General features: G+C 45.1%; 1 protein-coding gene across 1 annotated transcript; it reads right to left on the reverse strand.

Moving 5' to 3' along the window:
• Positions 1–933: 933 nt before the first annotated feature.
• Positions 934–6,576, reverse strand: LOC124663476 (protein HESO1-like). Its single transcript, XM_047201204.1, has 10 exons — positions 6,496–6,576; positions 6,083–6,114; positions 5,302–5,487; positions 4,270–4,449; positions 2,929–3,113; positions 2,716–2,811; positions 2,488–2,533; positions 2,242–2,348; positions 2,025–2,126; positions 934–1,954 (listed from the first exon to the last, which is right to left on the reverse strand). Exons 1-10 carry the CDS (start codon positions 6,564–6,566, stop codon positions 1,220–1,222), a joined length of 1,740 nt encoding a protein of 579 aa, XP_047057160.1. The 5' UTR covers positions 6,567–6,576; the 3' UTR covers positions 934–1,219.
• Between the last annotated feature and the right edge of the window lie 10,803 nt (positions 6,577–17,379).

Here is a 17,379-nt window from a genome sequence, read left to right on the forward strand (position 1 = left end):
GTCCATTTGCATCTGCTGTATTCGTCGCATATCGTTGGATGTAATGCACTTATGCCTAATTAAATACTCATATGTAGCCTATGCTCTACCCAAACCAAAAAAGGTTAATTAGTCTAATGATACCAGTACCTGAAGCAGTGAAGGCTCTGTTCTCATGACAAGCCGGAGGCAAGCCAGCAGTGACAAACATAAGCATGTGCCTATCTAAGTTGTCCCAGCAAGTTGAGGCTTGTAGCTACTAGCAAGACACTGCACGGGTGTGTGTCTACTTACACTGCATCATTCATGTCGTTAGTCTTCTGCTGTGAGTGGCTATATAACTGCTCATGCATGCTGCGTGCCTGCGTTTCCTCGCATCGTTTTCAGGAGACTAAACTATACGTTTAGCAACATATACCAGGATCGCTCGGAGTGCTCTCACAATATTATGCATTTCCATTAGCCAAGTGGGAGACGCATCGATCCCTTTCGCTGGAAAGCGCCCTGTTTTGGGCTATGTGAGATGAACTGAATCTATCTCACTCGCATTACTTCTCGTGAAGTTCTTTCGTCGTCATCATCGTCACCCCCGGCCCATCACTTACCGTGGGCGGCCAGACCATGCATACAATGGGCGGAATTCATGGACGGGATCGAGCAGCCGGTTACTTGTTTCTGCTAGTGCGTAGGTTCCTGCATCTGATACCAACAAGATGCTAGCTAGGGCAGATGCGACCAGTCTTGTGTCGCCTTCAGATGCCCGATCGATCAACAGCAAATGTTGCAACAGCGTATTAATCCTTGGCGATATCTATATTGTCTGCAATAAAGATGTGACGACTGTGATGACGACGACGATGATGATATATAGCAACATCTACCATGCTGGCGCCTTAACATCATCGCTGCAGAGTTCCTCCAAAATCCACCACATTCATTCAAAACAAATATATATGGACTACAAAACAGTTAACAGTTTCATCCATCCTGCCAATCAACAATTTCTCAAGATTTCAGCAGTAACTAAGTCTAGAATAACCATACAATCCGCCCAGCGCAGAAGAACCTAAAGCCGTTTCGCTTTCTGTTTTCCATGCCTTTTCAGCGTTACACTCCAGTCAAAAACAAAACTGCTATGTGAATGGCAATGCGCATGCTACAACAGATCAACAACAACAACAACAACATTTCCACCAATTACCTAGCTAGCTACATCGACCTCCCCCGAAAGCCACGCCTGTCATGCCCCCCGGTAATAATTCGGATTGATTCCGTAAGGTAACAGCCTGCCATTGCCATCATACTGGATCTGAGGAGCCCCGTTGAAACCATAGGGGTGAGATGACCCATTAATCGCCCCATGATTTAGCAGAGAAGCAAGCATATGCGGAGAATGCTGATGCCGTCGAGCCCCGGGATTCGGGTGGATGAAACTCCCTTGTGGCTGGCCTATCATATGAGCACCTGGATGCAGATGCGCTTGTGGCGACCCGTAAGCAAACCGAGAAGGAGGAAACGGATGCTGCTGGGGTAGGGGGCCAAACTGATAAATTGGTTGGGAGGAACCCACTTGATGCACAGGAGGAAGGGGCATCAACACAGTGGGAGTTGGTAAAATAGGAGCATAATGGCCAGGTAGCGGGAACACAACAGCGGGAGTTGGTAACTTTGGAGTAGCGCCAGTAGCAGAACGGCCAGGTTGTGCGGTGTGCTTCCCTTTCTTTTTCTGCTTCTCATGTTGCGAGTCCATCTTCCTCTTGCTCTTACCAGGTTTCAGACTGGGCTGCCTGGCTGGGACATCCTCCTGATTTAGCGCACCGAATATACGGATCTTCAGTGTCGGTGCGTCAATGTTACCCTTAAAGAAATCACTCAATTTGGAAACAGTTTTCCTTAGGCATCCATGGATGGTTCGCAGCTCAGCCTTCCCTACCGCTCTGGCAAAATTCTGAGACCGGTCCAAGAAGTCTTCAACCTGCAAAAAAGGCTGTATTTAATAAACAACGCTCTGCAGAATTTGGCGCCCGGATTCATAGGAAACTTACGGTCAAGCTACCAACTCCTCTTCCCGAGGTCTTTGAGATCCAGCATCCGTCAAAATTGCTGGCACAGAGCCCATGTTCCCATAAACCCTCCACTGCTAGAAGCTGCATGAGGTAGGCCACAAGTATCTGTGAGTGTGAGGATCAAGAGCTACATGTTGGCTGTTGCAGTATGATATCATCCCATAATTACTCGAAGCAAAACTTTGAAGTGACTCACTTTACTCATTAGTGATACAAATAGTTCAGCAACAGATTCTTTATTACGGCTCCCAAACCCCCCCAATAGCACAACGTTCTTCTGAATACTTGCAATGTCTGTACCATCTAAAAAGGACAGAAATTATCTTACTGCATGTTTAATTAATACTTTAACCAGAAATCAGATGATAGAAACATGATGCCAGAAAATGTAGTAGCAAAGAGCCAAAAAAGAATAACATGTGTACTTCAATGGAGGGAGTACCTTTCAATAAGCCAGAAAATGCAGGTAATATTGGAGGATGCCGCGTCTGCACTTCACATTTACAAAGAATAAGTTCACGTATTTATCTTTGTTCAAACAGAAAAAGAGCTCAAGTATTAAGTCTCAGCCTGAGCCCCTCTAACAGAAGTATCGTATAACTAATATCCAAACTACTCCTGACCATTAAGTTTGACAGAAAATCAAACCAAAGTAACAACCCCACTTTACCTGTAAATGGAAAGCAACTAAGGAGATAATTGCCATTGAGCTCATTGTTCCATCTTTGGGACAATTTACATTATGTGTCTTAGCCCAGAACTTCATCTGCAGAATAAACAGAAAAGTCATTGTCATATCTTTTACGTACGTAACTTTTATGGGGAATTTCATGCTACTTAGATTCCCAAAAAAAACGAACATCAAGACAGAGGATTGCAATACCAGAAAACAAAGTATCTGAAATCTTTCATCAATCGATGAAACAAGTTTAAATATCTCTGATCGTGACATGCCATCTTTGTTTTCGACAGAAATATCACACTCAACCCCAGTTCCCTTATCAGTAACCTTCAGCACGGGGACTTTAGCACTTATAATAGGTAAAACACCATAACAACGACCATTGCCTGAAATTAAAATAAAGATAAGAAACAAGGAACACATTAACATTAGCAACTAAAAGCTTCTACTAAGCAGTTGATCACATGCCAAATACGTATTTGGCGTGAACAATTTGCTGGCATCAAACAGAGCAGTGCTGATGTTATTAAATTGTAAATGCACTGCAGCATCACTTTGAATGGAGCATGCTAGATAACCAATTAAACTCTTTCAATTCTACATATTTGGTACATGGCCTATCTTACAGTTTATAGAGAGAAAACACAGGGTGTACAAAATTACAAATTTCAACGTTAATTGGAATTGGGAGAGTTCCACACACACCCTCCAAAATCATCTCCTCACAAATTTACCATTTCAGAAACAAAAATAATATTTTAAAAACACCTCAATCAACAAAACAGTAGTCACACCCCTAGAGTAGTCATTATTAGTGAAATCAACTAGAAAGATCACAGAGATACAGATCAGCTGACAGAATGGAGCAAACCAGCTTGACATATTTTCGTAACACACATACACTATTAGCTTCAAGATACCAACTTCTCCCATCCACTCGTCCAGTGTCCCTACTTCTACAAGTGCCCACACAATTAAGCACTGCTCCCAACTCGCAATAGCAGTCACATAACCACTTTGTATGGCATTTAGAACATTTTGGCTTTCGTGGAGAATCCAGATTTAACATTTGCAGGGCCAAATCTAAAACTCGGGTAGGCATCAAACTAAGGTTTTTTATCCCATACATTAGTATTCCTTAGCTTTCCTTTCAAAACAACTCTAATATGCACGTTTTTGTACATATGTGTCAGTACTTACTATAAATGTTGAATTGCATCATTGACTGTTATCTGCATATGCCGGTGCAAGCTAAGTAGAATATTAGTTTCTGTTTATTGCATGACTGGTTCCCTTACAACTACTTCTGCAGTCTTACAACTACTTCTGTAGTTATGTACTTAATTAAATTTTATGGCCACTTCAAGAATGATTGATGTGCCAGTCCAGTTTAATCCCTTGTTCAAATCTATTAGTTCCAATACACAATTTTCTAGAATAAATGGAATATCAATTTAAGATTGTGTTTTTAATGAACCTGAACCGCAGAAAATGAAATGTTAGGAGATATCTGAAGAAAATTCTGGTTAAGACAATACTTACTTTGATGCTTACGTAGAACTTTTGTCAACTTCCTAATAACTGAAATCTGATCAAAGCGAGCAAATTGACCATCCATATCATTGCTAAAGTTGACAGAGAGGTCGAGGTCACTTTTAGCAGTAAATAGATCCATCGTGAATGACCCAAACGCTTCTACAACTGGAAAGCCATTTGTTTCACCTGAAAGGAAGCATCAATCGATTAGGTCACACCATGACGCACATTTCAAATATTCAGACGGAGACGAAACCTCCCTAGTAAAATTGATATCTAGATTTTGGAGATCAAGTGCTAGAATCAATTAACCAACTACCACAAAGAAGAATGGACATTGTTACTTAGGAATTTCCACTGTTAGAGTTAACTAATCCATAAGCAGTTTGACACTTTAGGCATAAGCTATCCATAAGAGGTACATGGTGAATCCAGCGGCGGCACTATGTACAAGCTGTAGGGTATATTTCCTTAACACCCATTCAATTCATAGATATTTATGTATTGATCCTTGATACCTAAGCAGTTTGACCCCACAGGTTTTTGCTGCTGGCTTCGCCACTGGTGAAATCTATTCAGCTACCATATATTCATCTTAACTAGCAGGTGTCTGAAATAATAGACACTATTACTTACGAATTTGCAATGTTGTCTGACTACCTGTGAACTCATCTAATTGCATATGTGCATGTGCCATGTGATCTATATATCATAGGTGTTCTACAACCATGCATGAAAGTGATATTTTCAATTGGTATATCTGTCTATACAATTTCTCATTTTACATAGTCGAGCCTTGGCGCAGCGGTACAGCTGTTGCCTTGTGACCAGGAGGTCACGGGTTCTAGTCGAGGAAACAGCCTCTTGTAAAAATTGCAAGGAAAGTCTGCGTACAGAGACCCCAAGGTGGGTCCGACCATTCCCCGGACCTTCGCAAAGCGGAAGCTTCGCACACCGGGCTGCCCTTTATTCTTTGTTCTTTACATAAGCGTATAATTCAAAATGAGAGCAAGTTCAGTAGACAGAAACACCTCATACCAAAAATATCTTTGGCGATTTTGTTGAAGACGTCTATCATTGTACGCCGCTGCTCATAGTCGGCTGGCTTTGGGCGCAAGATTCCATACAGTTCGAGAAGTTGACCTTCTAGAGTTGGAAGCAGAGCAGGATCGATAAAGAAGGCCTCCGACTGCAACTCGCAGGTTTCGGCATGCTTGCATAGCGCTGCACGTAATCCAAAATTGAAACCACACATTATCACCTTCAATGCCCATGGAAATATCAAAGCATGGAGCTGAAAGGCCAAATCACTGGCGGCAAGCATGGTAAGAGACATCACCCCAACTGCATGCGAATTAATGCTAAGCAGGACTTTACTTGGGAAGTCGTCGGAAGCGACAAAAAAAGAAGTTACTGCAGAATAACTTGGCCAAAGGGAAATAGTAGAGAAATAAAAAAAAGCTACACAACAAACCTACTATCACCCGTTGTGTCCTACGAGATTTAACGAGCTACTTTAGTCTATGCTATCGTATTCATCTTTTAACTCAAAGGATACAACACATGTCTGCCTGTACTTTACCGCCTGATAAAATGGATAGCATAGGGGTTCATGACCGACCGACCTTCTAACGGGATTTGTCTTTCGACCTGCATCTCAGAGACTGTACAGTTCTAAGCGATCATTCGACACGAGCAATTACATGACCGTACTGTTCTCTCCACCATCATTAACAGAACATGAGGGATGGGCGTTGAACAGAATCTTTCGTTTGCTATGCTTAGGAGTTAGGAGAGCTTCCACAGAGAGAGATGGTACCTTGGGGATCCCATGAAACTGCCTCGCGTGACCTGCAGAATTCAACAGAAAAGGAAGGTCGCGTCACGCACCACACAAAGGAAATTTCTACATAGTGGACATATATGATGCAGGAATGAATACGTGGCAGCAAATTCTCAAGCCAAGCCCAAGCACGCATCTTTCTTCCATCTAACTAACATAGTGTATCGAAGGTCCAACCAAGATCAGAGTAGAATTTAGTCTAACAAGGTTACAATTTAGTCCGGAGACTCGAGTACCACCGTGTCTCCAATCGTCCCAAGAATCTGTAGATAGAACTTATGCAAAAGCACCGGCGAGAATTTTACCCAAAGAGGAAAGGACGGCAAGTAAAGAGGAGGGGGAGGGGGGCAGCGGCCCGAGCGAGCGAGCGAGAGGGACGCGTGACTGACCTAGGGAGGTCGTCGGAAGGAGCTGGGGGCTCGGGTTTTGGCGCGGGAGGCGAGACGGCCGCCGTCGCCATGGATATGGACAGAGGGAGACGGCGGGCGGCGGCCGGCGGATCGACGACGCTGGCGAGCCGGCGAGGGTAAGGAGGTTACTGGTTGCAAGGTCAACAAAACCGCAAGCCCGTTTTTTGCAGCTTAACCGCAGCCTATGAATAGCACCAGGTCGCCGACGGATGGACCCGACCGCCACGGTCATGCACGGCCCATCAGCAGACAGCCCAGTCCAGCTAATACACACCGGAACGGCCCATCTGAGCGAAACAGATAAAACACGAGGTTGTTCTAATAATAAATAAATAAATAAAAACGAGGTGGAGAGCGAGCTATTCAAGGCATCTACAGCAGTGTGATCCAAATCGGTGATCGAAATGGTCCAATTTTGTTCGTTTAGATCGGTCCGTAGATAGATTGGCATCGTGCACAACGCATGGCCCATTCAGCCCGCGCTGACCATTTGGCCTGCTAACCGCATACACAAAAAATAGACTGAATCTAATAAAGTATAAAAACATGCCACAATTGATAAATAATAATTTATTCATTCAAACATATTTTACATAGAAAGCAATTTTAAAAACCCTAATTCCCAGTGTTGTTGTCTTCTTTTTCATCTGAGACGAGGTCATTTCTTTGTTGAATTGCACCTTGAACCTCTTAGCTAAGTTGCTAGCCAATAGGCTACAATCTGTTATTCAATAGTTGATCTATGCAAATCAGTATGGGTTTATCAAGTCTAGAACAATTCAATACTGTTTGGCTTGGGCTTATGAGCACATGCATCATTGTCACATATCTAAGAAAGAAGTGGTTACCCTCAAGCTAGATTTTGAAAAGGTTTTTGACAATTTGGATCACTCCTTCATCATGTATGTGTTGCATGCAAAAGATTTTAGTAATCAATGGTGTATTTGGATCAAGCACTTACTTAACAGTGCTACTCTTGTTGTTCTCCTTAATGGGATTCCTGGATCTTGCAGCTGATGTCCTCCGGTCTATGATCAGTGCTTCCATGGAATCTGGGTTACTACGAAAGACCTTTGAGTCCACAATGCTCTGCTTCTTTTTCTATTATTCACTATGCAGATGATACTCTTATCCTCATGCAAGCTGATGTTTAGCAACTAACATACCTTACTGATGTTCTACAAGTCTTTGGTATGAAGGTTAATTATTCTAAGTTAAATCTTATTCCTATCAATGTTGATGATGCTAGAATTCAGACTTTAACTGCTCTGGATGAAAGTGGACAAGTTTACTGATGCAGACATCACACCATCACACCAAAAAGATAAGGACCTTGTACTTGCTCATGTGCCTAATTTAACCGCAGCATAGTTGTTCGAGCCTCAATCTCCCAAGGAAAAATACATGACCATAGTATTCCTTAGTGCAGCTTCGTCCAAATTCCTACCTATAAACACAAGCTTGTTGATTCAGATGCCCTCGATTGTACCACTTTTCAGCCTACTCCTATAATCACTAACAACTCTCCCACCAATGCTAAATGCTGATTCAGATGCCACAGTAGACGCTTGGACAACTAGCGGGTCACGTGCAATACAAGATAGGATAGGAAACTTAGGTGCATTTATTTTCCACCATCCCAAAATGTCAAACACTTTCCTTTTGGGAAATAGATCTTCATTCAGGTACCTATCAAGTTCTGATGCTACCTGTTTCTTTTGCACGTTGAGATGGGCTTCCCAATCAGCCAAAGGATTCTCAGCTTCTGGCACTGCATCTGCGCCATCTTCTTCTTCCGAGCTATCAACGGCAGATTCTCCAATTTGAATAGAATATTCTTCGAAGAGCTTATGCATGACCTCGTCCACTTTTGCTATATGATGTTCTGAATCCTTCTTTCCAAGAGCTTGTTCCAGTCTAAACTTAACAAACCCATGCTTGTACCTTGGATCCGAGATAAGGGGTATGCAATTTGCTAAATAGGATTCTTTCCGGTACTTATCAAAATTTTCCTGCATTTCATATACCATTGATGCAATGATGACATTCGTATTCTTGGCTTGTCTATCTAACAACACCTTCACATTCCATATTTCATGGAAATATCTGTTTGATGTAGGATACTTTGTACCTGACACCACCTCTGTTGCTACAAAGAAGGTCTGTAGTAACTTCCGGAGTTCTTCAGGCAAAGCCCACTCTTTTTCTGAAGGCGCAAATGTAAACTGCTTGTCTTGTTTCCCTAACTCCACAAATGCTTTAACTCCACAAATGCTTCCGGGTAGGGGAAAACTAACTCAATCATCAAATATCTTGAGTTCCACCTAGATGCAACATCTAATGAGGGCTTCTTGGTACACTCAATTCGTAGCTTCTCAACTACAAAGTCAAAGAGTTCCTCTCGGGCTTGTGAGCTTCTGATGTACTTTACAAATTCCCTGATGCTATCTATTATTCCACCCATCACTCGCAATCCATCTTGAATAATTAGATTGAGCACATGAGCAGCACACTTGATATGGAAAAGTGCACCGCCACCAATCAAGAGATTCCTCTTGAACAAATTATTTCTCAAATCATCCATCATAGAGCCATTGACTGATGTGTTATCCACGGTAATGCTGCATAGCTTGTCTTCAATGTGCCAATACTGAATAGTCTTCAACATTAGATTGTACATTTAAAGATCGTCATGTGGCGACTCCATAAGAGCAAACCTTATTATCCGTTTCTGAAGCTTCCACCTGTTGTCTATGTAGTGGCAAGTAATACATAGGTATCCGAGTCTCTGAACCGAAGTCCACATGGCTGCTGTGAGGGAGACACGGCAACCAGAAGTGATGATAATTTGTCTTAAAGCTGACCTTTCCTCTCTGAAAGACTCCAAACAATCATCTCTGACGGTTGTTCTACAAACAAGTTTGAATAGAGGGTTCAAGGACTTCACAAACTTCTGGAATCCAGCATATTCTACAATTGAGAATGGGAAATCATGTAGAGCAACCATGTTTGCTAGCTCACGCCTTGATTTATCTTGGTTGAATTCCCATTTATCTAAATCAGAAACTTGAGGTGATGATGTAGAGGCAGCCATCTTTCCAACAAACTCATGCATTCTACTTCTTGTCTTGCATATTCTTAAATGTCTATGGATGTGGTTGGTGCCTAATCATTGCAGTGCTTGCATTGTCCTTGTACAAGTCTCCCATGTTTGTATATGGGAATCACCTCTTTCCAGACTATGGATTTCAATTTGCGTGGTTTTCGGCTAGAATCTAGTGGATTCAAAAATTCGGATCAGGTTTAGTACGAAAATGGGTACAATAAATTGGGGCAGTTAATATAACATACAAAGCAAGAATATATGCTGAACAAATATGCAAACATACCACTATTAGCTTGAGGGGACATTTGCTTCCTTAGTGACATCACTTTCACAATCATAGCCACTGGAGATCTCACCAAACTCATTCCTGCCGCAGCCTTCAACCTCTTCTTCTTCTTCTTCTTCTTCTTCTTCTTCTTCTTCACATCTCTCAACTCTTGCTCTTCCTCAAGCTTCCTCTTTTTCTCATATTTCATCTCTTGCTCTTCCTGAAGCTTCCTCCTCTTTGCCTTCTTTTCATCCTTCTTATTCCTCCTCTTTTTACTATTTTTATTGTCGACACCTAGCTCAACAGTTGCCTAGCAAGTGACCATCCCCATCCTTATCTTCCTTGGATGGCAACTGGTGCTCAACGGCTCCACTCAGCTCCTACACAAACATTAACAGTAATGTACATAAATTATAAGACTAGCTCACTAGTAACCTGGCTAGTAACCAGACTAGAAAGGTACACAAAATATAATCCATGTGTCGAGGGTGCTCCTCGGCAATGCCCTCCGATAGGGGCTTAGGGTTGATGGAATCCTGCGAGCTGACACGAGACATCGGTACACAGACAAGCGGGGAGAGCGATTTACCCAGGTTCGGGGCCCTCGATGAGGTAAAACCCTTACGTCCTCGCCCGTCTCGTTCTTTGATTATGATGAAAACAGAGTTACAATGGGGTGCCGAATAGTTCGGCCGTGGTCTCGTCGAGATGCTAGTTGCTAGGGTAACCTAGTTCTAAGCTTCGTTGGCTATTGTCGCTAAGATTGATTGTGTCCCTCAGCAGGCCCTCTCCCGGCCTTTATATAGGAGGCCAGGTCTCAAGGGTCCTACCCGAGGACGACTAGGTTTACGATAGATTAGATCTAATCTTTCCTTGTTTGTCCGACTCCCGATCTTGTCCGCCAAGGAATCTTCTCGACGCACCGGCCTAGTGGCCCATCTCGCCTTCCGGTAGCTTCATGGGCCTCCAACTTGTCAATATCGGATAGGGCACATCCGGTTACCCGAAGGGTAATACCCACGTCAGTAGCCCCCGAGTGTCTAGCCGAAAATAATTCGGGTAGAGACTGATGCATGTTTTCTTCTCCTTCACTGTTCTTGCTTATCTTAATTGTGCTTCATCTTCTTCTTATCGGGTGCGCGTCAGCGCTCCCGATGGGAGTAGCCCCCGAGTCTAGGTACGGATGCTTGCAATCCGTGCGTAGACTCAAGTTGTACCACTCGAATACTTTCCTCTGCCGAGGTCTTCATAAATCATCTGATATATTTTTACGCAAAGGATAATGAGTAACGTGCCCAATTGTTGTTTAGTTAACTGCCTGATGGCAAAACACCGTTACCCTACACAGAATCAAGTCCCCGGGCATGATCCTGGAGTGCAAAAAATTTCTATCGGGTGTGCATCACGAACTCCCGATGGGAGTAACAGGCCCCGAATATCTGGATGCGAGTGTTTTGCAACCGAGTACTGGCTCAAAACTGTATCCTTTGACTGTTCATTCTGTCGAGTCCTCATTTATCGAGTGCGCGTCAGCGCTCCCGATGGGAGTAGCCCCCGAGTCTAGGTACGGATGCTTGCAATCCGTGCTTAGACTCAAGTCCTTCATCCGATAAATTTTCATGTTTCCTTCGAATGCTTTCAAATCATGACGTCATTGATGACGTATAACTGCTGCAGGCTGATTTGACGGGTCCATCATGACAAGCTAGCCCTAGCCCTGTTCATTCAACGTTTCAGGGTTTGTCCGTGTAACGATCGAGGTGGCTCCTCGATTTTCGCGCAATCGTGGGCGTAGTGGGCCGTCAAATCTCTCCCTTCCTTAAGCGCCACGTGCTTGCTTTAGTTTTTTTTTCTCAAAGTTCCCAGTTTTTTCCACAGTTCCCGCAGCAGCTCCTCATTCTTCCTCTTCTTCCTTCTTCCGCCATTGTTGCGCCGCCGCCATAGTTCCAATCTTCTCTAGATCTCGCGATGGTGAAGAAGAGGAATACCACCGCCGCTGCTACCTCCACCAGCGAAGGTGCCGCTGCCAAGTCTTCTTCTTCCCTTCCGAAGGGGAACGCTCCAAACGTCCCTCCCCCAGCTCCGGCGCCGCCAGCACCATCGAGCTCGATGGCCAAACCCGGGGATTGGGTAGCTTCAACCGTCACCAAGCGTGACGAAAACAGGTCTCGAAGCCTAGGATTGATATCCTCCAATGCCGGAGATGTAATCCTTCCAGGTGCGATCTCTCGGCCTGATCCTCCCGCTGGATTTTCTGTGATGTTCTTATCTTTTCTTCATCGAGGCCTTTCACTCCCCGCTCATGGATTCCTCCTCCATCTCTTGCGGACGTATGAAATTCAATTGTGGCAACTTACCCCCAATTCGATCCTTCACGTTGCTATGTTCATCACCCTTTGCGAGGCGTTTTTGGGCATTGAGCCTCACTTCGGGCTGTGGAAGAAGATCTTCTATGTGAAAAGATACAGCAGTAGTAATGGGCATTTTGTCACCGGAGGAGTAGGTTTTGTTGCTCGCTCAGAAGTTAATTACTTTAATTTCCCAATGAGAGAGTCCGTGCAAGGATGGAGGTTGAAATGGTTTTACGTTAGGGATTCCTCGTCACCCGAATGACGACTCCCCTGCTATGCCGACGTTTCTGAAGCCAAACCTAAAGACTCCTGGAAGAACATCCTCTCAACCGATGAAAGGGCCTCAGCCGAAGAATTGTTTGCCAAATTCCTTCAAATTAAAGAAGCCGACGGCCGGACTATGATCGGTACGGAGGTGGCAGCAGTTTTCCCGAGGCGCCGAATCCAACCGACCATGGCCAGAATTCACCCGATGTGGTTGTACTCAGGCCCAAAGGATGTGACCAGGATCAATGCTGCCGATCTATCAAAAAAAGAGTTGCTCGATGAAGTTCGTCGCCTCACTTCCTTTAACCAGGAAGATTCGATTCCGCTGATCTCTTCTTATGCTCCCCTAGACGTTGATCATCCGCCATTAGGGGTACTTTCCTTTCTTTTTCATATCTCTTATTACAACTCTTTGCTTAGCCGATATGATTATCTTTGTTCTTATTTGTCATTCTTCTTTGTCAGATCCTTGTGCCTTTCGAAAATACACATGACTCACCGGATGACACTTCTGAGGGAAAAGGCTCCTCAATCCCCATAGATTTTCATACCATGGATCAAACAGGTTTAGAGGATGAATATAATGGTCCAATGAATCTTGAAGTAGCCCGTGCTGATCTTCCCTCCTCGCCCGATAACACCTGTACCGCGTACGGATCGGGCGCAACGTCGACGCTGATCGTGATACTTTTGTTGATACAGCTGCGGATGGGGCCAAGGCTTCTCCCGCGAAGAGATCAACCGGCGGCTTCGCCGATGAAGATGACCTCTTCGATATGTAAGTAGTTCCCTCTCGAAGGTTATACTGTACCTTTTTTATCTGTCGTACTCCTATTTTAATCACAGCCGACTGTTCATTTTTGCAGTGACGAGGGCTTTGTTGAGCCTCCTCCTAAGAAGGCCAAGTCCGATGCTGTTTCGCCAGTCGTGGTAGCTTCGAAGCTTCGGCGCCTAAGGCCGCTCCCACGGCTCAAGCTTCGACCGCGTCTTCCCTTTCCAAAGGAAAGGATATTTCTCCAACCGTCGCTTACCGCGGCTCCTTTTTCCGTAAGTCCTCTTTTGATCTCAATATGAATTTCTTGGAGCGTGCCTTGTTTTAATTATTTTTGTTTCTCTCTTACTTAAGGACCTGCGTGGCGTTATCTCTTCTCTGGAGATTTTCGCCTCCCGGTTCACTTCTCTGGAGGCTGACAAAGTTCGGCTACAAAAGGAGGTCGAATCTTCTTCCTCAAAACTGGATGGCGCAATCACGATAGCTGCCGCAGCTCGCCAAGAGATTGATTCTCTGAAGGAGGAGCTGGCCAGACTGAAAGTGAAGTTGAAGGAGGAGGAAGCATCTAGGCTGGTGGCTGAGGCTCGAGCAGCCGAAAAGGATGAAATCCTTCGCCAATCTTCTTTGGCCTTGCTTGGTAATCTTCAACATTCCTTTGTCGGAAGACGTTGTTAAGGATTTAAACTTTTGTCAATGACTAAATTTCTTCATTCCTTTCTATTGCAGAGGCGGCGAACATTCCTGTCGATGCCCTAGAAAGAGTTGCAAATAACTCCCCGTCGAATGCTCGTGTCGATGGTTCTTGCTTCTCACCAGACTTACACAAGAGCTTCTCGTGAAGGGGAAGAGTGTTCTAGCACAGATACACTCGATGATCTTCCCCAAGATCAATCAAGAAAAGACCCTGGGGCAGCTGATCGATACCTTCGCGGTTAACACCAAGGAGGCCATCGAGGTATTCAAGCGTACATCGCGCACTTATGGTGCTGTCCTTGCCTTCCAGCTTATGATGGGTTACGGCTTTAAGGGTCATATCGAGGAAATGACTAAAGGGCTTCCAAAAGGGCCGGACGGGCAACTCGTTGATTTGAGCACCTTTAAGGCGTCTCGCTCTTACTTATGCCTCGTCGGCTCCTTGAATTGGTTTCATCAAGGAAATCATCGACTGGCCCTAGTTCATCGACTCAAACTCGGCTTCCTTGATTCTTGTAACAAACTTGTGTCTTTGAGCTTGATGCAAAACATTGCTCGCCACCAAACTCATGCTTTGTAATAAACTTCGTGTCGTCATTGTCGTAGACACACTCTTGCTTATGATATCGTTTCTTGTACTTCTCCCGATGGGAGTTATTTTGGATGTTCGGTTGTACCATATCCATCACTTTTTTATAACCAGTACTTTCCGCGAGTCTTCCCAGCACCTTCGTTTACGGACGACTCGTCGGGTGCGCTTTCCGAAAGCGATCGGATCCGGCCGCATGAAAGATCGAATGACGCAGATGGAGAAGGATTTACGCAAGCACTTATGCCTTAGCTGCCATCATCAATAGAAAAGGCGAGATCTGCAGCCGCCGTGGAACGGTACATTCTTGGCGAGCCGTGCGAAGGCTACCGAAAGTTTGAACCGTAAGTTTCTTGATCCTTTTGCCTCGCTTGCTAGCAACTTCTTGTCCGGATCTTTGACCGATTCTTTTGGCAGTCATAGCGTTGAATCTCGCGGAAGAGAACAAGCGGATACACGAGCGGGTGCGTGCTTTGACTCAGCTTTCCTCATCCGAAGAAATGTTCGCGGGACCAATCGAAGACCTCGACTGTCGTTAAATTCCAGGATCGGGTGCAACAGGTCCACCCGCTTCTTCGACAAGTGCTACGGGGCCATGAGGGTAGTTTGGAAGACAATGTTCCCTCTGAATGCAGTTCCCCCTACCCTTTTGACTTTGATGTCTGAATTTGGAAGTGCCAAGAAGGTTCGGGAGCTAGTAAGATCTCAAGTCTTTGCAGGGGCCAAATGCACGCTTGCCCTTGTGCTTGCTTGTTATCCTTCAGTTCACTTGCAGTCTATTGCCAGCGCAACTGGTGACTTTGAGGAGCTGTACCCGAAAGTTTTGGCTCCTCGCTCATGTAATTGTCGACAGTGCCGGAGGAGATGTCAAAGGTACCTGAAGAAGAGGAAACTCCGCAAGGGTGATAGAAAGGTGTAAAGTTACTTTTTTATATTGTATCGGCTAATCCGTCCGAGTATTCGGGTTTTTTGGGCCGAAAAACTTCTTAACTGGTTGGTACACGAATGTGTACTTTCACCATGCCGTTGGCAGATATTTAAAAGGGGCGGAGCTTAATTGCCCGTTGTATGTATGAGTATTAGTTGGTTAGCAAATCATTATGAGTGATCAGCTCGTGTTGCAGGTTTTGCTAAACCCCGTTGTATGCGCAACTTTGCTTTCAACCGTTTGTAAAGTTCGACAGTTATTCCCGAATTTTTCGGGTGTAATAATTTTGTCGATGGGCCCGTTGCTCTTTGACATTTCCATAAGTGAAATATCGAGCGTGGGTTGTGTGTAAGTTTTTCCAAACTCTTGCTTTGTTCGGCGCTCGTAGAGGCATCTAAAGCGAGGGAAAGATGTCGTCATTTTAGCACTCGCAGAGGCTTTTTGGAGCACGATCTTCGGCCCTGTACTATGTTTACATAGTGATGGGGTTTAGAAGTTTATGGGTACTGCAATGCTTAACAAGAATCGAAGCTTTAAGTTCTTATTAATAAAATAAAGATGGTGCTAAAGGGCGGAAGGAGGTAGGCCCTGTTTATAATGAAGGAAAAAACATAATAAAAGCTAGTAAGCTGCTTAGGCAAGGAAGGGATTCTTCTCTTCTTCTGGCTTCTTCACCGCGTTAGTATTTGCAGCAGCGTTGCTGGTTTCATCAAGGGTTTGAACGGTGGTTGCCATCGTCTTGCTATCTCCTAGGCCTTCTGTGCCGTCAACTGCCGAACCCTTTGCTGCCGAAGCTTCTGCTGCCGATGCCTCGGCTGCCGATGCTTTAAGGGCGAGAGCGGCTGGCTTCTTCTTGATTTCCCTGCCATCTTTTTCTTCCTTGATCTCTTGTAAGGACAGCTTGGGCGGAGGGCTGACGATTTCTCGCTGTGGCCCAAACTTTGCAACGAATCCTCCGAAAGTCGCGATCACAATTGTCCGAGCGTGAAAAACTTCCATGGACTGTGAGGTTTGTCCCATTGTTCCCGAGCATTTTCAGCTTGAGGTATGCATAATGCGGCACAGCCATGAACTTGGCATAAGCTGGTCTTCCGAGTATAGCGTGATACCTGTGATTCCCAGCTCACCACTTCAAACTCGATTTTCTCCTTCCCGAAGTTATCGGCTTTGCCGAAGATGACATTCGTGTAAGCTTTGCCAAGAGAGTATCCCGGTGCGGTTGGAAGGATCCCGTGGAAGCGAGTGTCCGTTTCTTCCAACATGCTCATGGTGATCCCCATACTCCCGATTGTATCGACGAATATCAGGTTTAGCCCGCTTCCGCCATCCATAAACACTTTGCTCATCTTGAACCCTCCAATTTGTGCTTCGACTACCGGTAGCGGCATGTCCTGGTTTTGGTATGGTCATCGGATGATCTGTTCGGCTGAACGTAATGCTCGAGAAGATCGGCCGACGTACTCGGGGATGTTTGCCATGATGCTTTCTCGCCAAATTGATCTCTCGGGTGAGCTTCTTCATCTCTCTTCTTGAAACGCCCGTCCCGTGGATCATACTCATCCGCCCACGTGGCGGTGGGAATGCTTCGTTGGGTTGAGCCTCGCTGGACTTGGTGCTCGTGGTGGAGGTGGTGGCGGTGGTGGTAGCCGTTGTTGGCCTCGATCGCCGGATGAGCTTGTGCATGTCAAGGAACTCGTCGACAGTCCCCGAGCAGGGTGACTCGACTTCGTTTTGCCGTCTTTGGAATCGACATACGAATGTAGGTAACAAGGGGCGTTGACCTGTTCTGCGTAGGGTAGTTCGGGAGTCCTCTCGCTGCCGTGGTTTATAGTTACCACGGTTTCCCGCAGTTGTTCCGGCTACCATCGTGCCTCGTCGTCTCGGTCGTC

The sequence above is a fragment of the Lolium rigidum genome, chromosome 1 (genome assembly GCF_022539505.1).
Source record: "Lolium rigidum isolate FL_2022 chromosome 1, APGP_CSIRO_Lrig_0.1, whole genome shotgun sequence".
In the NCBI taxonomy this organism is placed as follows: Eukaryota; Viridiplantae; Streptophyta; class Magnoliopsida; order Poales; family Poaceae; genus Lolium; species Lolium rigidum.